We start from the raw sequence: 25,907 nt of genomic DNA, 5'->3' as shown, positions 1-25,907 counted from the left end.
GTATAGGGACAAATTGAGTCAAGATTCATAACCAATAGCACACTTGACTTGTGGCGATGGTTGCATACTATCACAGACTTCAAAACCAAATATTGTGGTGCCGCCAACATCACGGCCTCTCTCCCAGATGAGCTCAATCACTTTTACGCTCGGTTCAATATCGCTAACTCTGAGCCTCCGAGGAAAGCCACTGCTATAGCCTGCAACCTGGTCATCTCTGAGGCTGAGGTACGCAGATGTTTCCAATGAGTGGACAGTCGCGAGGCTGCGAGACTGGACAGTATCCCAGGGCGAGTACTCAGGATGTGCACAGCTCAACTGCCAGGTGTGTTCACTGACATTTTTAATCTGTCCCTCTCCCAGTATAGAGTGCCCTCATGCTTCAACTTATCCACCATTGGTCCTGTCCCAAAAAAGCCCAAGGTAACATGCCTGAATAACTGGCGTCCTGTCACACTCACCTCAATAATAAGCAAATGCTTTGAGAGGCTGGTCAAGGATTACATCTGCAGCTTGCCACCACCCAAACTGGACACCCTACAATTCACCTACTGACACAACCGATTGACAGATGAACAATAGCCACTGCTCTACATACCGTCCTTACACATCTGGAGAAGAAGGATGCTTATGTGAGAATGCTGTTCTTGGACTGCATTTTAGCATTCAACACCATAATTCCATCCAGGCTCGACAGGAAGCTCAGAGACCTTGGCCTTAACCCTGCCTTGTGCAACTGAATCCTGGACTTCCTATCAGAACGCCAGCAGGTGGTAAGAGTGGGCTCCCTCACCTCCAACTCTGATTCTCAATACAGGAGCCCCTCAGGCTACGTACTGAGTCCCCTCCTTTACTCCCTGTAAACCCATGACTGTGTCGCCACCCACAGCTCCAATCTGGGAATTAAATTTGCTGACGACGCCACATTGTTTGGCCTTATCTCAAACAACAACGAGGTGGCCTCCAGGGAAGAAATCATCTCTCTGACACAGTGGTGTCAAGAAAACAACCTCTCCCTCAATGTCGCACAAACAAAGGAGCTGGTTATGGATTACAGGAGGAATGGAGACAGGTTAACCCCTATTGACATCAATGGATCTGGGGTTGAGAGGGTAAACAGCTTTAAGTTCCTTGGCATCCACATCACTGAGGACCTCACGTGGTCTGTACACACCGGCTGTGTGGTAAAAAGGCACAACAGTGCCTCTTTCACCTCAGACAGTTGAGGAAATTTGCTATGGGCCCCCAGATCCTAAGAACTTTCTACAGGAGCACAACTGAGAGCATCCTGACTGACTGCATCACTGCCTGGTATGGGAACTGTACCTCCCATAATTGCAGGGTTGTGCAGAGAATGGTGCGGACAGCCCAGCGCATCTGTAGTTGTGAACTTCCCATGATTCGGGACATTTATAAAGGCGGGTGTGTAAAAAGGGCCCAAAGGATCATTGGGGACCTGAGTCACCCCAACCACAATCTATTCCAGCTGCTACCATCCGGGAAACGGTACCACAGCATAAAAGCCAGAACCAATAGGCTCCGGGACAGCTTGTTCCACCAGGCCATCAGATTGATTAACTCAGGCTGATCTGAGTGTATTTCTATGTTACATTGACTGTTCTATTTATTATAAATTACTATGATTGCACATTTCACATTTGGACATGGATGTAATGTAAAGATTAAGGTTATATGAAGGATGTAAGAAATAAAGTCAATTCAATTAAATTCTTCTGACTACACAATGTCCATGTCCTTCCATTTTCCTAATATCCGTGGGGCTATCTAAATGTCTCTTCAAAGTCCCTAATGTCTCTGTTCTACTTCCACCCAAGGCAGTGCAGTGTATTCCAGGCACCCACCACTCTCTGTACATAAAAAAAAACTTGCCCCTCACATCTACTTTGAAATTACCCCCCTCTCACCTTAAATGCATGTCCTCTGGTATCAGACATTTCAATTGTGGGGAAAAAGGAAAAAGATACTGTCTGTCTACTCCATCTGTTTCTCAGAATCTTATAAACCTCTATCAGATCTTCCCTCAGCTTCTAGCGCTCCAGAAAAACAAAACAACCAAAGATTGTCCAGCCGCTCATTGTAGGTTAGATCTTTATTCACTGTGAGCGGCACAATGAGCGGCTGGACAATCTTTGGTTGTTTTGTTTTTCTGGAGCGCTAGAGGCTGAGGGAAGATCTGATAGAGGTTTATAAGATTCTGAGAAACAGAGATGGAGTAGACAGACAGTATCTTTTTCCTTTTTCCCCACAATTGAAATGTCTGATACCAGAGGACATTGAAGACACTGAAGAATGTGAGGCAATATTATTGAAATATTTAAAATTCCTGGATCTGGGCCATACCCTCCAAATATCCAGACCTGCCTCTAATTTTTTTGCGCTACCTTACTTTCCCTTTTCTGTTTTCTATTTATGATTTATAATTTAAATTTTTAATATTTACTATCGATTTGTACTCTAGAGAGCGTGAAGCGCAAAATCAAATATCGCTGTGGTGATTGTACGTTCTAGTATCAATTGTTTGGCGACAATAATGTAGAAAGTATATAATTCTACTGTTTATTGCTGGGAGGAGAACATGGTCTCAGAAAAAGGTGCATCTATTTCAGACTGGGTTAGGAAGAATTTTGTCTCACAAGTGTTCTGAGTTTTTGGAATTACTTGCTCCAGAAAGCTGTGAAGGCTAAATCCTTGTCCATATTTCTCTCCATCTGGGAAGTGCCTCCTTGTTTCATCTATCAGGCAGTACCTAAAGGAGTCTTAAGACCCACACTCAACAATTAAGAAACAGCTTCTTTCTGTCCACCATCACATTTCTAAATGCTACCTTGTATTCCTTTTATGCACAACTAATTTGTTGTAATTTATAGTAATTGTATGTCCTTGCACTATACTGCTACTGCAAAACAACAAATTTTATGACATACACACAGTGACCACTTTATTTGGTACACCTGCTCATCACGTGGAAGCAACTCAATGCATAAAAGCATACAGACATGGTCAAGAGGTTCACCTGTGTTTCAGACCAAACATCACAATGTTGGAGAAATGTGATCCAAGTGACTTTGACCGTGGAATGATTGTTGGTGCCAGACAGGTTGTTTTGATTATCTCAGAAAATGCTGATCTCCTGGGATTTTCACACATCACAGACTCTAGAGTTTACAGAGAATGGTGCAAAAAACACAAAAAGAGCCAGTGAGTGGCAGTTCTGTGGGTGAAAACACCTTGTTTTTGAGAGAGGTCAGAGCAGAATGGTCAGGCTGGTTCAAAGTCAGCAATAACTTAAATAATCATGTGTTACAATAGTGGTGTGCAGAAAAGCTTCTCTCAATGCACAACACGTCAAACCTTGAAGTGGACGGGCTACAGCAGCCGAAGACCACCTCAGGTTCCAGCTAATAAAGTGACCACTGAATGTGTAAGTCAGTGATAATTAATTGCACTCTGAGCTGAGATAGAGCACCAATCAGTACAAGAGTTGATGCCGGAAAGTGGATGAGGAAGTTGATCACTTGAAGCCATCATCTTACTGTAAGGTCTTGCCCTACTATTTCTTATGACACTGAGCATTTAAACTGTGTTTCAGCCACCTTGGTATATTTTGCTTAACTTTTTTGACCTTGCTTCAATGGGTTCATTTGGGGAAAATTGACCCTTAAATGCCAGCACTCTCTTCAAAGAGTTAATTTGGTTGGTGTTGTGGTTTGCAAAGCTCAGTTTCTGATGGCGTTTCTGCAGGCACATCACCTTATTGCATGGATTGAAGATGGGCTGGCTGGCTGGTAGAGAGAAGAAAGGATTCCTCTTCTGGTTGGCTGCCAGCGAGTAGTGGTGTTCCACTAGTATTAGGACGGCTTCTTTTCACGTTATTTATCAATGAAATGGATGGCTTTGTGACCAGGTTTGCAGGCTATACTAAGCTAGGTGGAGAGGCAGGTAGTGTTAAGGAAGCAGGGAGTCTGTAGAAGGACTTAGAAAATTGGGGGGGGGGGAGGGGGGTTGGGCAAAGAAGTGGCAGATGGAATATCATGTCGAGAGGTGCACAGTCATGCACTTTGGTAGAAGAAATAAAGGCGTGGACTGTTTTGTAAATGGGGAGAAAATTCTAAACTTAGAGGTGCAATGGGACTTGAGGGACCTTGTGCAGGATTCCCTAACTTGCAGGATGGGCTTGGTAGTAAGGAAGGCAAATGCAATTTTAGCATTCATTTTGAGAGGGCTGGAATATAAAAGCAAGAATGCAATGCTGAGGCTTTATAAGGTATTTGTCAGACCGCACTTGGAGTATCATGAGCAGTTTTGGTCCCCTTCTATAGGAAAAGATGTACTGGCATTGAAGGGGATTCAGAAGAGGCTCATAAGAATGAATCTGCGAATAAAAGGGTTATTGTTTGATGGCTCTGGGCCTGTACATGCTGGAGTTTCAAAGAATGAGGGGGAATCTCATTGAAACCTATTGAAAATTGAAAGGCCGAGATAGAGTGGATGTGGTGAGGATGTTTCCTGTAGTGGGTGAGTCTAGAACCAGTGGGCACAGCCTCAGAATTGAGGGACATACATTTAGACAAGAAGTGAGGAGGAATTTCTTTAGCCTATGTTTTATGGTCTTCTGGTCTTATTGTCTTTTGCTGAATCTGTCTTGCTTTCTGTTGTCTGATTATGTTGTAGGGACAACCAGATGGCCCAGGTGATTCGGGATGAGCTCGCCCTGGAGAATGAGAAAAAGCGACGTCAGGAGGAGAAGGACGAGGTACGATTCTATGGAATGGCAGTCATTTTGTAGAGCAGGCCCTTCAGCCCATTATGCCTGTGCCAAACACAGTAACAAATTAAACTAAATCCCCTTTTTACTTGTAGCCGGCTGGTGGCGTAGTGGCATCAGCGCCAGACTTCGGAGCGTAGGCTCCCGAGTTCGAATCCAGCCAGCTCCCTTGCACGCTTTCCATCTGTGCTGGGTTGAGCGTTGAGCGAGCAACTTGGCCTCGTAAAAATAAGAAGCCTGCTAAAAAAATGCCATCATGACAGTGTCCCAATGACTCCACTCGGAGTTAAGGGCTTTCTTTTTTCTTCCTTTTTACTTGTACATGATCCACATCCCTTCATCCTCTGCATATTCACGTGGATATCCAAGTTCAAAGTACGTACATATACTACCCTGAGATTCATTTTCTTGTAGACATTCACAGTAAGTACAAAGAAACACAATAGAATCAATGAAAATGCAGACGACAAATACAGACAAAGACCAATGTGTAAAAGCCAACAAACTGGATAAACACAACAAGTAGGAAAAAGTAATAATATTTATAATAAATAAATAAGCAATAAATATTGAGAACATGAATTTAGAGCCCTTAAGACTGAATCCATAGGTTGCAGAATCAGTTCGGTGTTAGGGCAAGTGAAGTTTATTTATATATTTAGAGATACAGTGCAGAACAGATCCGTCTGACCTTTTGAGCTCTACCATCCAGCTACTCACTGATTTAACCCTAGCCTACTCATAGAACAATTACCCTGCTAACCAGTGCATCTTTGCTCTGTGGGTGGAAACTGGAGCACAGGAAGAAACGCAGGTTCACACGGGAAGGAAGGTATAAATATGGTTACAGAGAACGCCAGTTTTGAACTCTGAACTCTGATGTCCCGAGCTGTAATAGCATCATGCTAACTGCTATGCTACTGTGGCACCCCAGAGTTATCCCCCCGGCTTCAAGAGGCTGATGGATGGGGAGGAGGGCTGGTGGCGTGTAATAACAGTTCCTGAACCTGGTGGTGTGGGACCTAACGCTCCTGTACCTCCTTCCTGATAGCAACATCTGCAGCCTCTTAAACACCTCTGTGTATCAGCTTCCACCTTCTTCCCGACAGCATGTTCTGGGCACTGAGGTGGGAAAATCTGCAGATGCCGGAAATCAAGCAACACACAATCAAGGAACTCAGCAGGGCAGGCAGCATCCATGAAAGAGAGGATTGGAAAAAAAGAGGTCAAAGTAAGAAGGTAGGGGGAGGGGAGGAAGAAGTTCAAGGTGGTAGGTGATAGCTGAAACTGGGCGAGGGGGAAGGTCTGAAGTAAGGAGCTGGGAAGTTGATTGGTGAAAGAGATAAAAGGCTATAGAAGAGGGAATCTGACCGGAGAGGATAGAAGATCATGGAAGAAAGGGAAGGGGGGAGGAGAAGGAGATAAGGTGAGAGAGGGAAATGGCAATAGTGAAGGTGAGGAAGTTGGAGAAATTGATGTTCGTGCCATCAGGTTGGAGGCTACCCAGAAGGAAAGTGTGTTGTTCCTCCAATCTGAGGGTGGCCTCATTGTGGCAGTAGAGGAAGCCGTGGACTGACATATCGGAATGGGAATGGAAATAGAATTGAAATGGGTGACCTCTGGGAGATCCCGCTTTTCCTGGCTTGCCAAAGCGGTCTCCCAATCTGCATTGAGTCTCACTGGTATACAGGAGGCCACACAGGAGCACTGGATATAATAGATGATCCCAGTAGACTCACAGGTGAAGTGTCGCCTCACCTGGAAGGACTGTTTAATGCCCTGTGAGGGAGGAGGTGTAGGGGCAGGTGTAGCACTTGTTCTGCTAGCAAGGATAAGTGCCAGGAGGGTGATCGGTGGGGAGGGTTGAATGGACAAAGGAGTCACTTAGGGAGCAATCCCTGCAGAAAGCAGGAAATGCAGGGGAGGGAAAGATGTGCTTGATGGTGGGATCCCATTGGAGATGGCGGAAGTTTCGGAGAATTACGAGGAGTGATTGATAAGTTCGTTGCCTAAGGTACAAGGAGTCAATTTTAGAAAGCCTAGTACATTTATTTTTCAACGTAGTCCCCTCCTACATGTACACACTTAGTCCAGTGGTCAAGGAGCATACGGATCCCTTCTTTGTAGAAGTGGTCCACAACAGGGGTGATTGATAAGTTCGTGGCCTAAGGTAGAAGGAAATGAGTTATTAACTTCAAACTTTCTGCATTATCACTCAGAGTTGAACTGCACGTGCATGTAATGAGAGCATCTTGGACCTCCAGGTGGTCCACAGCAGGAGTGATTGATAAGTTCGTGGCCTCAGGTAGAAGGAGATGAGTTATACAGCTCTTGTTACATGCACCTGCAGTTCAACTCTTGGTGAGTGAAAATGCAGAAAGTTTGAAGTTAATATCTCATCCCCTCCCACGTTGTCACGAACTTATCAATCACCGCTGCTGTGGACCACTTTCTGGAGGTCCAAGACACTGACTTCTACAAAGAAGAGATCCGTATGCTCCACGACTGCTGGACTAAGTGTGTAAATGTAGGAAAAATAAATGTGCTAGGTTTTCTAAAATTGACTCCTCCTACCCTAGGCCACCTTCTATCAATCACCCCTCGTATATGCTGGACGCAGAGGCTGGTGGGGTGGTAGGTGAGGACACAAGGAACCCCATTTCTGATAGGGTAGTGGGAGGATGGGGTGAGAGCAGATCTGTGCGAAATGGAAGAGGTTCAGGCGAGGGCAGCATTGATGGTGGACATAGGAAAGTTTAAATGCATGTCCAGAAGCCATAGCAGCATAATTAGCCCATTCAGCCTGTTGAAGCCTGCTCCACCATTCCACTGTGGCTATTTATTATCCTTCTCAACACCATCTCTTGCCTTCCCCCATAACCCTGGATGCCCTGACTAATCAAGAACTACATCTCTGCTTTAAATAAGGGCTTGGCCTCCACAGCTGGCTATGGCAATGAATTCCACAAATTCACCATACTCTGGCTAAAGAAATTCCTCCTCATCCCTGTTCTAAATGGACGTCCCTCTACTCAGAGGTCATTCCCTCTGGTCTTAGACTCTTCCACCATAGGAAACATCAGTCCTTCACAACTTCTGTTTTGCCGCACTCTAGAAGGACGGCCTTCCTGGCTGTCACAGTTTGGAAAGTATTCCATCAGCTTCTGTTGGGCCTTGTAGATGGTGGACAGATGTGGGGGAGAGGGTGGTGTAGGAGGGAGGTGATTTATTTGCTGCAGGATTTGCAGCTTCTAACTTGGTTTTGTAGCCACTCTGTGTATGCGATGACTCCATTTCAGTGTCTGGTCAGTGCTAACCCCTGGGATTGATGGTGGGGGATTCAGTGATGGTAATATGATTGAATGTGAGGGGGTGAGAGTTGAATTATCTCTTAGATATTGTCATTGGTTGGAATTTGCACTATGTGAATCTTACTACCAGCTTCAGCTTGGATACTGTGAAGGTTCTGCCTGTATTTGGATGTGGGCTGCTTCGTTATTGGAGGGGTCATGAATGCTGCTGAACATTGTGCAGTCATCAGAGAAGATCCGCACTTCTGAACTTGCAACTGAATCGGATTCAGAATCTGAATCAGGTTTAATATCAGTGGCAATAACTTTACTTCTCTGGCCTCAATCGACTCAATTTCGCTATAGATGTTCAATCCCTATACACCTTCATTCCCCATCAGGAGGGCCTAAAAGCTCTCCACTTCTTTCTGGACAACAGACCCATCTGGTTTCCCTCCACACACACAAGAGAAAATCTGCAGAAGCTGGAAATCTAAGCAACACACAAAATGTGCTGATCCAACAATATCTTCAAGGTGGGGATTGAAGATGCAGATGTTTTTTGTTTTGTTAAAGTTTCACACATGTTTCTAATACCCTTCATTCAGGCCATTGCTCGTAAACTCCAGAAGGAGGAGGAGAGGCTGCGACGGAAGCACCAGGTGTTAGACCGTGAACCATTAGATGCTGTCTTTGATGAAAATAGAGGTACAGTAATGCTTCAAGCATGTTCTGGTGACTTGATCAAAACTGATTGGGTGTTGCTATGCCTGGTAAATTGGTGCCATGAATTGAGCTAATTCTGCCAATGGGACACGGTCAACCTGCTGAGTCAAGGCTACCCAAAGGTTCAGCTTTGAAATTAACTACAAATCTAGGATTTTTAGTCTTTGAGACAGATAATTAAAAATGCCCATTTCAAAACCGTGGAACAAGGGAGGAAAAATATCAGTTTGGAATCAGAATCAAGTTTAATATCACTAAACTAATTTGTTGTTTAGCAGTGCATTGCAATATAGAAATAAAATGATAAATTACTATAAGAAATACATTTAAAAAGTGAAATTAAGTAAGTAGTGCAAGAGAGAGCAAAAAAGAAAAGAAAAATAGTGAGATCGTGTTACTGGGTTCATTGTACATTCAGAAATCTGATGGCAGAGAAGAAGAAGCTGTTTCTGAAACGTTGACTGCGTGTCTTAAAGCTTCCCTACCTCCTTCTTGGTGGTAGCAATGAGAAGAGGGCATGCCCTGGGTGATGCAGGTCCTAGATGATGTATGCCACCTTTTTGAGGCATCACCTTTTAAAAACGTCCTTATTGCTGGGAGGCTCGTGCCCATGATGGAACTGGCTGAGTTTACAACTTTCTGCAGCTTCTTCTGATCCTCTGCAGTGGCCCCTCCATACCAGACGGCGATGCTACCAGTTAGAAGGCTGACCTTGCGGTGGTGCATTGATCCTTGAAGCATTGTGGGACCTAGCAGTTGTTGAGCTTGTTTCATGAAGTGGTGTCTGGTGAATGGAAGGTGTGGAGGGACCGCCGTGCTGGCATTCTTGATCAGGGTTGGTATTGTGATAAGTGCCTGGTGGTGGGTTTCTGCTGGCAGTTGTCAAATGGTCGCAAAGTTAAGGAAACTGGCTGCTCATGCTGATTATTAACTGCATGCTGAATTTTTAAAAAGATGATGATGATTTTAAGCGATGGAATAACTGACACCGTGATTCTTCTGCACACTCTGTCACGCTCGCCAGCCTCAGAACATCTCAGGAACAGGCCCTTTGGCCCACCAAATTAGTAATCACATTGCTAACTAAACTAATCCCTTCTGCCTACACAATCACTAAATCTGTCCATTTTCCTCACATTCATTTGCCTATCTAAATGTCTGTTAAAAGTCTCTAACCTATCTGCCTTTCCACCACCCCAGGCTGCACATTCCAGGCACCCAGCAGTCTCTGTGTTTTTAAAAAAAAACTTGCCCCTCATATCTCTTTTGAAATTACTTCCCTCACCTTAAATGCACACTGTCTGCTGTTAGATGTTTCAACCCTGAGAAAAAGATACTCTCTGTCTTCTCTATCTATGCCTCTCATAATCTCATAAACCTCTATCAGATCTCTCCTCAGCCTCCACCATTCCAGACAAAAGAACACGTTTGTCCGATCTCTTGTTATAGCACATGCCCTCCAATACAGTCAGCATCCTGGTAAACCTCTTCTGCACCCTCTCCAAAGCCTTGACATCCTTCCAGTCATGGGGCGTCCAGAACCGAATGCAATACTCCAGATGCAGCCTAACTAGAGTTTATAAAACTGCAACATAACTTCCTGAATTTTGAACTTAGTGACTCCACTAATAGAGGCAAGCATGCATATCCCTTCTTAACCACCCCATCAACCTGTGTAGCCACTTTCAGGGTTTTATGAACATTGACCCCAAGATCCCTCTGCTCAACACTGTTAAGGATCTTGCCCTTACCAATGTACTGTCTCTTTACATTTGACCTACCAAGGCATAACAGTTCACATTTGGCTGGATTAAACTCTGTCAGCCATTTCTCTGCCTATATCTGTAACTGGTCTATATCACCTTGTAATTTTTTTGGCCAGTCTTCTACACTATCCACAATTCCACCAATCTTCATAGCATCTACAAGCTTACTAACCCACCCATCTGCATTTTCATCCAGCTTATTTATATACATCACAAGCAGCAGGTCCCTGTGGAACACCACTGATCATGGACCTCGAGCTAGACTAAGTCTCTTCAACCACCACCTGGTTTCTGTTCAAACTAGTTTTGAATCCAAACAGCCAATTCACCATGCACCCTATGCATCTTAATCTTCTGGATGAGCCTCCCATGACGGACTTTGTCAAACACGTCTCTAAAATCTATGTAGATAATATCCACATCTCTGCTTTCATCAGTCAGCCTTGTCACCTTGTCAAAAACCTCAATCAAGTTAGTAAGATATGATTGTCTTAAATATCACATTGTCACCAGTATTGTCATAAACAGAGTTCTCCAGTGTCAGGTAATGCCTGCAGCTCAATAGCAGTTGGTTGTCAATCATAAGAGTAGGCTGTATATGAAATCATGAGACACAGAGTGAAAGTAGGCCATTCAGCCCATCTAGTCTTCTCTGCACAGAGCACTAAAGCATAGTAATAGGCTTTTGGCCCATCTAGTTCATCCAGGGTTGCTCTTATGCCCAGTCCCGCTATCTGCATTTGGACTATAGATCTCCATACTGCTCCCACCCATGTACCTATCCAAATTTCTCTTAAAAGTTGAAAACTAACGTACATTCACCACTTCTGCTGGTAGCTTGTTCAACACTCGCACCACCCTCTACGTGAAGAAATTTCACCTTAAACATTTCTTTCGCCTTTCATCCTTAACCCATGGCCTCTAGTTCCAGTTTCACCCAATCTCAGTGGAAAAAACCTGCTTCCTTTTACCCTATCTATACCTCTCATAATTTTGTATACCTCTGTCAAATCTCCCCTCATTCTCCTACTCTTCAGGGAATAAAGACCTATTCTCCTGACGTATTCAACTTTTCCCAGGTCCTCAAACCTGCTGATGCATTTTTTTGAAGACAGCATCTTTCTGATACTATTCCATCTGTCCCTTCAGTGCTACCAGCTGCGTCTACCAAATTGGACTCTTTTAATGAAGCGTGTTATTTATCTGCATGGCTTTCTCTGATCATTTCCTGAAGGTTTATGTTCTTGCATCTTTCATCAATGGTTTGTTGTTGTTATTTAATTTGGTGTCTAACATTTACTGACTACTTCTCATGTCCCGTCATCCATATGCATGTCAGACCATAGGAAAACTAGGGTGCGCAGACCTGATAGAAAGAGCAAACCTGCCTGTGGCTCCCACGGAGACAGAGAGCCAAGGGACTCCCAGAGGAGGGGAGTCCGAGGAGAGTCATGTTTGAAGGATTCTGTGGATGACTGGATCGTTGAGCCGCCAAGACGTGGTCACACTGAGAGGCTTGGCAGTTCTGAGGTTGAGTGCGATGATGTCTGTCCAGGCACCAGACGACAGAAGGTTGGGAGCTGCGGTCCTCGGAAGGAACCACCAGTGAGACCTCCTCCACCAGTCACAAGCCCAATCTCCAGCTACCACAGGCAGGGTGCTCGACCCAAATCTGCCCCTGTGAGGGATGAGTCCCAGAATTCATCGGACCGTGGAGTACCATGTAGAGCAAAGCGTGACTGTAGCCCCGAACTGCTTGGGGCGTGTGGCTACAGTCCTGAGGAGCCGAGAGGACGATGTAGCAAGGACAGCGATGGCGGCAGGAGGAGGAAGGAACGGCGGCAGTCAGCGCGCTCACTGTCTCCTGACCTGCAGATGAGTGAGGAGCAATGTCCAGAACAAGGTAGAAACTTCCACTTCTGTTTATATTGCTATTCAAAGTGTATGCAATTCCTCTTGGTGTTTGCAGCAGGGAAGGTGTGCTTTATGAGAAACGTACAGTCAACATCTCAGCCCGAAATGTCGACTGTACTTTTTTTTCCATGGAATCTGCCTGGCCTGCTGAGTTCCTCCAGCATTTTGTGTGTATTGTTTGGATTTCCAGCATCAGCAGATTTTCTGTTGTTTGTGATGGAAGAACCTATCAACCTCTACTGTAAATATACCCAAACACTCAGCCTCCACAGCGGTCTGTGAAAGTGAATTCCACAGATTCACTACCCTCTGGCTAAAGAAATTCCTCTTCATCTCTATTTGAAATGAGCATCCCTCACTTCTGAGGCTGTGCCTTCTGGTCCTAAACTCCCCTAAAGGAAGCATCCTCTCCTCATTCACTGGGACTTTCAATATTCAGTAATATCCCCCCCCCCCCCCCCATTCTTCTGAACTCCAATGAGAACAGGCCCAGAGCTATCAAACACTCCTCATACGTTAGTCATTTCATTCCCAATATCATTCTCATACCTCCTCTGGAACTCACCAATGCTAGCATATCCTTCAGAGCAGGACCATTTTATGCCATGGATCCCTGTGTTTAACTGAGGGATCCATGAACCCCAGGTTGGGAACCCCTGCTTTGGAGTCATAGAATGCTACAGCACGGGTACAGGGACTTTGGCCCATCTAGTCTGTGCCTACTTCCTTCTCCCATCAACCTGTACCCAGACCATAGCACTCCATACCCCCCCATCCATGTATCTATCCAAGCTTATGCATTGAAATTAACCCTGCATCCACCAGCTTGTTCCACATTCTCACCACCCTCTGAGTGAAGAAGTTCCCTCTCATGTTCCCCTTAAACATTTCACCCTTAGCGCATGATATCTAGTTCTGATCTCATGCAACCTCGGTAGAAAAAGCCTTCTTGCATTTACACTATCTATACCCCTCAATTTTGTACATCTCTATCAAATTTCCTCTCAATCTTCTATGTTCTAAAGAATACCTACCTATTCGATGTTTCCCTGTAACTCAGGTTCACAAGTCCTGGCAACATCCTTTTAAATTTTCTCTGTACTCTTTCAATCTTATTTACATCTTCTTGTAGGTCGGTGATCAAAACTGCACAATACTTCAAATTAGTTTAACCAATATCTTATGCAACTTCAACATAACATCCCCACCCCTGTACTCAGTATGAAGGCCAATCTGTCAACACCTTTCTTAATGACCCTATCTACCTGTGATGCCACTTTTAAGGAATTATGGTTCTGTATTCCCAGATCCCTCTGTTCGACTACCCTCCTCAGAGCCCAACTGCTCAATGTGCAGACCTATCATGGTTTGTCCTCCCAAAGTGCAACACCTCACGCTTATCTGCATTAAATTCCACCTGCCATTTTTCTACTAGTTTCACCATTTGGTCCAGATCCTACTGCAAGCCATGATAGTCCTCCTCACTGTCCACTACATCCCCAGTCTTTGAGTCATCCACAAATTTGCTCTGCCAGTTAACCACGTTATCATTCAGATCATTGATATCATTGATATTGGTGACGAACAACAATGGACCCAGCACTGATCCCTGCGGTACTCCACTAGTCACAGGCCTCCAGTAGAGAGGCAACAATCTACAACCGCTCTCTGGCTTCTTCCACAAAGCCAATGTCTAATCCAATTTACTACCTCATCCTGAACGCCAAGTGAATGAACATTCTTGACCAACATCCCGTATGGGACCTTGTCAAATGCCTTGCTAAAGTGCATGCTGACTTGCCTTTCATCCATTTTCCTGGTAGCTTCCGCCAAAAACTCTCAGATTGGCTGGAGACAAATTACCATGCAAATACATATATACAGAATGTTTGTGAACCCTGTAGAATTTTCTCTTTCTGCATAAGAATGACCTAAAATGCAAGTCCAAAAACTAGATTACGAGAACCTAACTAAATAAGTAACACAAAATAAACTTGTTCATTTGTTGATTGAGAAAAATGATGCAATATTACATGTATTTATTGGAAAAGGTATGTGAACCTTTGCTTTCAGTAAATGATGTGACCTCTTTGTATAGCAGTAACTTAAACCAAAGGTTTCTGGCTACTGCTGATTAGTTCTGCACATCAGCTTGGAGGAATCTCAGGCCATTCCTCCTTACAAAACTGCTTCAACTCTGGGATGTCACTGGGCTTCCTTGCATGAATTGTTTGCATCAGTCCTTCCACAACATTTCTATAGGATTAAGGTAAGGACTTTGACTCAGCCATTCTAAGACATGACATTTCTTCTGCTTTAACCATTCTTTGGTAGTCTGGCTTGTATGTTTAGGGTCATCATAAGACATAGTAGCAGAATTAGGGCATTTGGCCCATTGAGTCTTCTCCACCATTTAATCATGGCAGATCCTTCCCCCCCCCCACCCCCCAGCCTTCTCCCATAACCTTTGATGCCCTGTCCAATCAAGAACCTTAAATACACCCAACGATCTGGCCTCCATAGCCGTCTATGGTAATAAATTCCACAGTTCACCAGCCTCTGACTACAGAGATTTCTCCACATTTCTTTCAAATGGGCGCCCCTCTATCCTGAGGCTGTGCCCTCTTGTCCCCACTATGGGAAGCATCCTTTCCACACCTACTGTCTAGGCCTTTCAACATTTGAAAGGTTTCAATGAGAGCCCCTCTCATCCTGTGAATTCCAGTGAGTATAGACCAGAGCCATCAAGCGTTCCTCATATGATAACCCTTTCATTCCTGGAATCATCCTTGTGAACCTCCTCTGGACCCTCTCCAATGCCAGTACATCTTTTCTTAGGTGAGAAGCCCAAATCTGTTCACAGTACTCAAGGTGAAGCCTCACCAGTGCCTTATGAAGCCTCACCAGTGCCTTATAAAGCCTCATCATCACATCCCTGCTCTTGTATTCTGGACCTCTTGAAGTGAATGCTAACATGGCATTTGCCTTCCTCACCACCGACTCAACCTGCAAGTTAACCTTCAGAGTGTTCTGCACAAGGACTCCCAAGTCCCTTTGCATCTCAGATTTTTGGATTTTTCTGCCCATTTAGAAAGTAGTCCACACATTTGTTTCTACTGCCAAAGTGCATGACAATGCATTTTCCAACATTGTACTTCATTTGCCACTTTCTTGCCCATTCTCGTAATTTATCCAAGTCCTTCTGCAGCCTACCCGTTTCCTCTACATTACTTGCCCCTCCTCCAATCTTTATACCATCTGCAAATTGGCAACAAAATCATTTATTCCATCATCTAAATCATTGGTATACAGCATGAAAAGAAACGGTCCCAGCACCGACCCCTGTGGAACACCACTAGTCACAGGCAGCCAACCAGACAAAGATGATTTTATTCCCACTCACTGTCTCCTACGAATCAGCCAATGCTCTAACCATGTTAGTAACTTTCCTGTAATACCATGGGCTCTTAACTTGTCAAAGGCCTCCTGAAAGTCCAAATATACAAAGTCCACTACATCCCCTTTATTTATTGTACTTGTAATCTCCTCGAAGAATTCCAATAGCTTTGTCAGGCAAGATTTTCTCTTAAGGAAACCATGCTGACTTTGTCCTATCTTGTCCAGAGTCATCAAGTACTCCATAACCTCGTCCTTAACAATTGACTCCAACGTCTTTACAACCACTGAGGTCAGGCTAGCTGGTCTATAATTTCTTTTCTGTTGCCTTCCTCCTTTCTTAAAGAGTTGAGTGATATTTGCAATTTTCCATTCCTCTGGTGCCATGCAGAGTCCAATGATTTTTGAAAGATCATTACTAATGCCTCCACAATCTCTACCGCTACCTCTTTCAGAACCCCAAGGTCAAGTTCATCTGGTGCAGGTGACTTGTGTCCCCTTGGGTCTCTCAGCTTTTTGAGCTCTATCTTCACACTAATTTTTGCTTTTTGTTTGCCCCCTCTTTTGTTTGTACATTAGCTTTGAATTCCCTTGTCAGCCACGGTTGTACTATATTGCCATTTGAGTATTTCTTCATTTTAGAATACATCTGTCCTGCATCTTCCCATTTCTCTCTCAAACTCACATTATTTCTGCTCTGCTGACATCCTTGCCAGCATCTCCTTCCAATTTATTTTGGCCAACTCCTCTCTCATACCACTATAATTTCCTTTACTCCTGAAATACTGCTACATTAGACTTTACTTTCTCCGTATCAAATTTCAAGTTGAACACAATCATTTTGTGATCACTGGTTCCTAAGGGTTCTTTTACCTTAAGCTCCTTAATCGCCCCTGGTTCATTACATAACACCCAATCCAGTATAGCCGATCCCCTCGTAGGCTCAATGACAAACTGCTCTATAAAAGCCATCTCGTAGGCATTCTACAAGCTCACTGTCTTGAGATCCATTACCAACCTGATTTTCCCAATCCATCTGCATGTTAAAATCCCCCATGACTATCATAACATTGCGTTGTCACACCTTTTCTATTTCCTGTTGTAATCTGTGGTCCACATCCCAGCTACTGTTGGGAGGCCTGTATATAACTGCCATCAGCGTCCTTCTACCCTTGCAATTTTTAAAAACTCAACCCACAGGATTCAACATCTTCCGATCCTATGTCACATCTTTCTACTGATTTGATGCCATTCTTTACCAGCAGAGCCATTCCACCTTCTCTGCCCACCTTCTTATCCATCTGATACAACTCGTAACCTTGGACATTCAGCTCCCAACTACAATCATCCTTCAGCCATGATTCAGTGACGGCCACATCATAACTGACAATCTGTAATAGTGCAACAAGATCATCCACCTTATTTCTTATACTCTGTGCATTGAGATATAACACTTTGAGTGCTGTATTTGCTACCCTTTTTGATTTTGTGTCCCTAATGCACTGAATCTCACCCTACTGGCTGCAATTTTGTCCTATCATCTGCCTACATTTCCAGGTGTTGACTGACTGCACATTACCTTTGCTTTTTTACCATCTGTTCTGTCCTGGTTCCCACCCCACTGCCAAGTTAGTTTAAACCCTCCCCAACAGCTCCAACAAGCCTGCCCACGAGAGTATTGGTCCTCCTCAGCTTCAGGTGCCACCCTCCCTTTTGTACAGGTCATATCTCCCCCCAGAAGAGATCCCAATAATTCAAAAACCTGGAGTTCCCAGCTTCTCTGTATCCAAAAGGGTATACATACTTTTGAGGGGGAATGGCCTCAGGGGCACTCTGCGCTAACTGCCATAGTTAATTCAGAAACAAAGGTTCTGAACTTAAAGAGGGGTAACTTTGAAGGTATGAGACATGAATTAGCTAAGATAGACTGGCAAATGACACTTAAAGGATTGACGGTGGATATGCAATGGCAAGCATTTAAAGGTTGCATGGATGAACTACAACAATTGTTCATCCCAGTTTGCCAAAAGAATAAATCAAGGAAGGTAGTGCACCCGTGGCTGACAAGAGAAATTAGGGATAGTATCAATTCCAAAGAAGAAGCATACAAATTAGCCAGAGAAAGTGGCTCACCTGAGGACTGGGAGAAATTCAGAGTTCAGCAGAGGAGGACAAAGGGCTTAATTAGGAAGGGGAAAAAAGATTATGAGAGAAAACTGGCAGGGAACATAAAAACGGACTGTAAAAGCTTTTATAGATATGTAAAAAGGAAAAGACTGGTAAAGACAAATGTAGGTCCCCTGCAGACAGAAACAGGTGAATTGATTATGGGGAGCAAGGACATGGCAGACCAATTGAATAATTACTTTGGTTCTGTCTTCACTAAGGAAGACATAAATAATCTTCCAGAAATAGTAGGGGACAGAGGGTCCAGTGAGATGGAGGAACTGAGCAAAATACATGTTAGTAGGGAAGTGGTGTTAGGTAAATTGAAGGGATTAAAGGCAGATAAATCCCCAGGGCCAAATGGTCTGCATCCTAGAGTGCTTAAGGAAGTAGCCCAAGAAATAGTGGATGCATTAGTGATAATTTTTCAAAACTCGTTAGATTCTGGACTAGTTCCTGAGGATTGGAGGGTGGCTAATGTAACTCCACTTTTTAAAAAAGGAGGGAGAGAGAAACTGGGGAATTATAGACCGGTTAGCCTAACGTCGGTGGTGGGGAAACTGCTGGAGTCAGTTATCAAGGATGTGATAACAGCACATTTGGAAAGCGGAGAAATGATCGGACAAAGTCAGCATGGATTTGTGAAAGGAAAATCATGTCTGACGAATCTCATAGAATTTTTTGAGGATGTAACTAGTAGAGTGGATAGGGGAGAACCAGTGGATGTGGTATATTTGGATTTTCAAAAGGCTTTTGACAAGGTCCCACACAGGAGATTAGTGTGCAAACTTAAAGCACACGGTATTGGGGGTAAGGTATTGGTGTGGGTGGAGAATTGGTTAGCAGACAGGAAGCAAAGAGTGGGAATAAACGGGACCTTTTCAGAATGGCAGGCGGTGACTAGTGGGGTACCGCAAGGCTCAGTGCTGGGACCCCAGTTGTTTACAATATATATTAATGACTTGGATGAGGGAATTAAATGCAGCATCTCCAAGTTTGCGGATGACACGAAGCTGGGTGGCAGTGTTAGCTGTGAGGAGGATGCTAAGAGGATGCAGGGTGACTTGGATAGGTTGGGTGAGTGGGCAAATTCATGGCAGATGCAATTTAATGTGGATAAATGTGAAGTTATCCACTTTGGTGGCAAAAATAGGAAAACAGATTATTATCTGAATGGTGGCCGATTAGGAAAAGGGGAGGTGCAACGAGACCTGGGTGTCATTATACACCAGTCATTGAAAGTGGGCATGCAGGTACAGCAGGCGGTGAAAAAGGCGAATGGTATGCTGGCATTTATAGCGAGAGGATTCGAATACAGGAGCAGGGAGGTACTACTGCAGTTGTACAAGGCCTTGGTGAGACCACACCTGGAGTATTGTGTGCAGTTTTGATCCCCTAATCTGAGGAAAGACATCTTTGCCATAGAGGGAGTACAAAGAAGGTTCACCAGATTGATTCCTGGGATGGTGGGACTTTCATATGAAGAAAGACTGGATGAACTGGGCTTGTACTCATTGGAATTTAGAAGATTAAGGGGGGATCTTATTGAAACGTATAAGATCCTAAAGGGATTGGACAGACTAGATGCAGGAAGATTGTTCCCGATGTTGGGGAAGTCCAGAACGAGGGGCCACAGTTTGAGGATAGAGGGGAAACCTTTTAGGACCGAGATTAGGAAAAACTTCTTCACACAGAGAGTGGTGAATCTGTGGAATTCTCTGCCACAGGAAACAGTTGAGGCCAGTTCATTGGCTATGTTTAAGAGGGAATTAGATATGGCCCTTGTGGCTACAGGGGTCAGGGGGTATGGAGGGAAGGCTGGGGCGGGGTTCTGAGTTGGATGATCAGCCATGATCATAATAAATGGCGGTGCAGGCTCGAAGGGCCGAATGGCCTACTCCTGCACCTATTTTCTATGTTTCTATTCACATTTCCTTTTCTCCTGACAGTCACCCAGCTACCTGCCTCCTGCAGCTTTGGGGTGACTACTTCCCTGTAACTCTGATCAATTATCTCCTGACTCTCCCTAACACAGCCTTCAAGGAGCTATAGCTGGATGCACTTCACGCAGATGTATTTCCCTGGAACACGCTGGGTCTCCCAGGACTTCAGCATCCGTCATGAAGAGCAGACAACTAAGTAGAGGAAGAGAGAGGAGAAAAAGGGAACCTTAGCAGATAAGGTTCTGAGCCATTGCCTGTTCTGAGCCGGTCTGACACTCCTACTCCCACCACTAGCCAACTCCCAACAATGACTGACCTGCTTGCCCCTTCTGTACTTTTGTTGTATATATACATACGTACACATTATATGGCCTATAAGTTTCTGGCTTATTCTTAGAGCCTTTCTTAAACAACAGAACACATTAGCTATCCTCCAATCCTCGAGCACTTCACCGGTGGCCAATGGCATTTTAAAAGGTGGATAAGCTCACAGTGTGCATAAACACCTGGAGTTACGAGGTTATAACCATTAGTGAGACTTGGTTGCAGGAGGGGCAGGACTGGCAGCTCAATTTTCCGAGGTTCTGTTGTTTGAGATGTGACAGGGTGGGGGAATTAAAGGAGGAGGGGTGCCATTACTCGTCAGGGAAAATGTCACGACAATGCTGACCGACTGAAGAACTCGACCAGTGAGGCGTTCTGGATGGAACTGAGACATAAGAAAGGTATGGCCACATTAAAGGGACTATATTACAGACCACCCACCAGTCCTCGGGATTTAGAGGAACAAATTTGTAAGAGATCACAGACAATTGCAAGAAACTAAAGGATGTTATAGTAGGTGATTTTAAACTCCACATATTAACTGGGAATCCCATACTGTAAAAGGACAAGATGGGATAGTTTATCAAATGTGTTCAGGAAAGTTCTTTCATCAGTACATAGAAATCTCAGTGAGAGGGTGTGAGCCAGCAGGGTTGGTCGGTACCATCTGAGGGGAAGAATGCTCATAGTGATTTTTGGCAAGGTATACATCTCTAGAGTTAGAAAAATATGTGATAGCATTGCACCAGTGGTAGCTTTATGTGTGCTATCATGCATTTTATAACACTACCATAAAATAAGCATTTCTGAAAAGAGGCCAATATAAAGTACAACATGGTATTTTGTCATCAGTGACCCCTCAACATTGAAATTTGTCACAGTGATAGCTGAGTTCAAGCACTTTTCATCAAATGTTGTTATAAAATTCTACAATGAAAACTATGTCATTGGCGGCATTCGCAGTACAGTGCCCAGTGAATCATTTCATTTTTAGAAAAATGTTTGTTGTTTATTTTGGAAAAGTCAGTAAAGACCCTCGGACACATATAATCACATGGATTTGTAGGGAATTTGTTCAGGAATTCAAATGAGTAATCACTTTTTGTATATATTCCATATTAACATCAGTACAGCAGAAAATGTTACCCCACCCCCAAAAGGTAAAAAACCTCATTTGGAGAGATTTCTGGAGTTTTACCGATGTCATATTTTCCATATTGTTGTATCAAACCAAAACAATCTTAAGCTTTTGTCATAGCATATAGAATTACAGTACAATAATTCAAATGTGGGGTTCCACACGGCCATAACCTAGTCCCCATTCGGTTGTAAAATGAATATATTTAATCAAGGACTGCTTCCCATACTTTGTTTTCCATACTTTCATAACTTAGTAATAATCATAATAATTTTCCAAGTCTTCCACATCTTCATCTGAATTTTCCACACTCTCTGAGGTGGATGCCTGGTTCTCACAGTCTGCCAGTCTCCACATGTCAGTACACCTGAGGCCATTTGCAACACACAGACATCTTGGGAGTGAACATTTTTTTGGACAGTTACAGGCCAGTAGATCCAGGACGGCATCGGGTGCCGGTTGGCCTTCCATCCAGTGCACCACCAACTGTTCAGCTTCCTCTTCTCTCTCCATCTTCCATCCTCTGCCAACAGGGCTTCGCACTTGTGGGTCCTTCTCCAAACATCTTTTCCATATACCAGCCTGGCGGTTGGCTCACTGTGCATGTTTCGTTAAGCAGTCCCTGCATGGTGGGAGTTGACGACTTTTGATTTCACCTTTTTTGGAATAGAAAAGGTGACACCCGAGCTATTGACCTTGGTGGTCGATGCTTTTGGGGCATACAGGAGACATGTAAATGCCTCCAGTTTGTCCGTCAGTTCTGGGGAGAGGTCCCATTACTGAACCAACTCTAAGAATGTGTCCTGAGTTTCCCTGCTGCTGGTCAGAAGTTTTAGGGCGCTTGTCTTCCCTTTGCCTGCAAAAGTGCTTACAGTGTCACATCCTGTATATGCGTGCAACCCAATGAGAGCCCTACAAACCTCTATGCCAACAGTGGCAGCAACCTTCCTGATGTCTACAAGCCTTGTACGGGTTCTAGTGCCACACTTCTGGAACAATGGGGCCTCAATCTTGTCACAAAACGCTAAAGACATGATAAAGACATCTGTGTCTTCTGAGCAGATCACTACAGATTGGTATCCCTCTCTTGTGGCATGGGCAGCATGGAGAAATAGGCAGCCATCTGCTTCTTCTTATTGACACTGGACAGCTGACAGCAAATCACTGTCTTGATATGTGATTCTATAACATTTGTCATTCACAGTTGTATACAGAATCTTCTCCTGTAGCTTTGCTCTGTACTCCACCTTCCTCTATTCATGGACTATGAAGCTAATGAGACTGTTATTGTTACTGACTTTGGTCAGGAAGCTCCTCCACTGCCTCACCATCTGTGTGCCTGTGATACCTTGCAACTCATGACCAGTCTCTTCACACCATAGAGATCTTTCACTATTCTTGATAGAGTTCTCCTTGTATGTGTTGAACACATCTATTCTGCTACTCTGACTGCCTTCCCTCAGAGCCATACCCAGAATTGTTGTGGCAACATCTCTGAAAGTAACTTGATCAGCTTTCACTCTTTGGACCAAGTTCATTCCATCAACCAATGTAGCAGAATTTCCTGGGAGTTGCTCTTCTACTGCTACATTTTTCTGCAAGGTTGTGGCTAAAGTAGCTTTACTTGTCTTTCTCAGCAATCCTTCTGGTGTGGACAGGGCCCAGGGCAATGGTCCAAGGGGATGAGAAAGGATATCCCCCATATGTAGACTGCACCCTTGTGCCATCACTATGCCATTGACTCTATGTGATGTACCCTTTCCAGTGAGAGTTTCCTCAAGTCTATCGATATTGTCCCATGCAAGATTGGTGAAGACATGAGGCTTAATGGAGGCTGGAAGTACGACTCTGTGGTTGGAGGTTGTTGCTAGCTTTTGGAGACACAGAGCAGTGTCGTTCTCTTCAAGTTGGGAGTAAGACACCCCATGCCCAAGCCTGTTCACTGTTTGGATGAGCTCAGTGTTACCCGTCAGTGTTTTTACTGCATAAGGAAGTAGAAGGTGCTTTGGTGGTTTATGTTGACCACATGTCACAGCATATATTATGTCCTGACTAAATGTCTGAACCAGAGCAGTGACCCTCTGTGTTTGAGTCTTGGTGTCAGGATTGGTGTGAGCAGTCCAACAAGAAGCCACTCTAGTTGATCCGGTATGGAGGTGTGAGCACTATCTTTCACATCAGATGGATGGAATGGCCAAGGAGTCACAGTCATCTTCTGTCTAGTGATTGATCTGATATGTGATGAAGTCTGATTTATGATCTTGTTGAAATTGGTTGTCCTGGCCCTCCAAACTTTGAGTTCCCTCTGTAGAGGGAACTCCACGACAACGTCCCTTAATGATACAATTTCAGGAACCATTAGCAATTTTCCTTTGTCATCTGGAAATATATCTACTGAATTGCCCAGCTCAGATTCCAGTTTCCTACGAAGGTGCTTCCTTGTAGAATCTTGCAGGAGTGTAACTCCACCAGATAGCATGAAAGATTCAAGTTTCGTGACCAAAGAAGTGACTTGTATAATCATCTTGTTGGGATGATATCAGTTTTGATATACTTGAGAATGTCTTTATAGGCTTCCCTTTCATTCCTTTTATACAGTTCATCACCATCTGTTTCATCATCATTCTCTTTGTACTCAGGTTCCTTTTCTTTGATTCTGGTACGATCCTTATAGCATGAAACATGATAGTGGGCCTCTGCAGCAACTGTCTCTGCTTGTTACTGCTAGAATCTTTTCATCTTCCTTTTGGGTTGCACATTCTCGTAGTGTTTGGTCAGCTCAGAGTTGCACAGCTTTTGTAAGCTTTTCACGTGACTTGGAACCCTTCAGAAATTTCACCTTATTACGAAAAATGCAGATTTGATCATACACCCTTGCTCCTGATAAAGATCTCCTACTTGGCCTTGTTGATGTACAGGTATTCTCACCAGCTTCATCAGTAATGCTTTCCTTGGCTTTCCTTTTCAGAGTCTCTAAGTCTCTCTTCATGGTGAGAGGCTTTGGCATTTTCAGTGATAATAGGTTCCAAGGTTGTCAAGCCCAGGAGTGGTAGTGGGGACAAGCTCCCACTACCTAAAAGTGCTCCTCATGGCATGCACCTCAAATAGCCTCTGACAACCAGGTTCAACTCCTGGCCTTCTCGTGTGGCTTAGCCTCTAAGCCCAGTGGAACTGTTTCTACTGACAGGAGCAGGGGCGTAGGCAGGTCCTGGCGCCTTAAAACCAGTGCGTCAGGTAGATGGAGCTTGTCAGCCTGGGAAGGCGGTCCATCTAAGAGGGGGAAAACTCTGATTTCAAACCTCCACTGCCTCGAGGCCATACCCACTTATATGTTAATAATATGTTGGGGCGGAAGTTACGGAGAATGAACATATTATTCTCTGTAACTTCCGCCACCTCCAACGGGATCCCACCACTAAGCGCATCTTTCCCTACCCCGCCCGCTTTCCGCAGGGATCACTCCCTACACGACTCCCTTGTCCATTCGTCCCCCCCCATCCCTCCCTACTGATTTCCTTCCTGGCACTTATCCTTGTAAGTGGAACAAGTGCTACACATGCCCTTACACTTCCTCCCTTACCACCATTCAGGGCCCCAGACAGTCCTTCCAGGTGAGGCGACAACTTCCAACAACTTCCCAACCACCAATGTCTAGCTAACAGGTCTATAATTTCCATTTTGCTTCCTTGCCCCTTTCTTAAATAGCGGAGTGACATTTGCAATCTTCCAGTCTTCCGGAACCATGCCAGAGTCTATCGACTTTTGAAAGATCATTGCTAATGCCTCCGCAATCTCCACAGCTACTTCCTTCAGAGCACGAGGGTGCATTCCATCTGGTCCAGGAGGTTTATCTACCTTTAGCCTATTCAGCTTCCTGAGTACTTTCTCTGTCGTAATGGTGACTGCGCACACTTCTTTTCTCTGCCACCCTTGAGTGTCTGGTATACTACTGATGTCTTCCTCAGTGAAGGCTGATGCAAAATACTCGTTCAGTTCCTCTGCCATCTCCTTATCTCCCATTACAATTTCTCCAGCATCATTTTCTATCGGTCCTATATCTACTCTCACCTGTCTTTTACTCTTTATATACTTGACAAAGCTTTTAGTATCCTCTTTGATATTATTTGCTAGCTTCCTTTCATAGTTAATCTTTTCTCTCTTAATGACCTTCTTGGTTTCCTTTTGTAAGGTTTTAAAATCTTCCCAATCCCCTGTCTTCCCACTAATTTTTGCTTCCTTCTATGCCCTCTCCTTTGCTTTAACTTTGGCTTTGACTTCTCTTGTCAACCACGGATGTATCCTTTTTCCACTTGAAAATTTCTTCTTTTTTGGAATATACCTGTCTTGCACATTCCTCATTTCTCACATAAACCCCAGCCACTGCTGCTGTGCTGTCTTTCCCGCCAGTGTCCCTTTCCAGTCAACTTTGGCCAGTTCCCCTCTCATGCCACTGTAATT

The 25,907-nt window shown here is 44.2% G+C and overlaps 1 protein-coding gene across 3 annotated transcripts in view; it reads left to right on the top strand.

Moving 5' to 3' along the window:
• Positions 1-25,907, top strand: part of ccdc50a (coiled-coil domain containing 50a) — a 152,143-nt gene that overhangs the window by 52,770 nt on the left and 73,466 nt on the right. For 2 of the 3 annotated variants that reach the window (XM_063045249.1, XM_063045250.1), the window contains 3 exons: positions 4,693-4,774; positions 8,685-8,784; positions 11,908-12,471. In XM_063045249.1, the coding sequence (XP_062901319.1) occupies positions 4,693-4,774; positions 8,685-8,784; positions 11,908-12,471 (746 nt within the window). The remainder of the gene's footprint in view (positions 1-4,692; positions 4,775-8,684; positions 8,785-11,907; positions 12,472-25,907) is intronic. The other variant, XM_063045251.1, reaches the window with a different exon arrangement.

The sequence above is a fragment of the Mobula hypostoma genome, chromosome 4 (assembly GCF_963921235.1).
Source record: "Mobula hypostoma chromosome 4, sMobHyp1.1, whole genome shotgun sequence".
Taxonomy (NCBI): domain Eukaryota; kingdom Metazoa; phylum Chordata; class Chondrichthyes; order Myliobatiformes; family Myliobatidae; genus Mobula; species Mobula hypostoma.
This window is presented reverse-complemented; position numbering and strand designations above follow the sequence as displayed.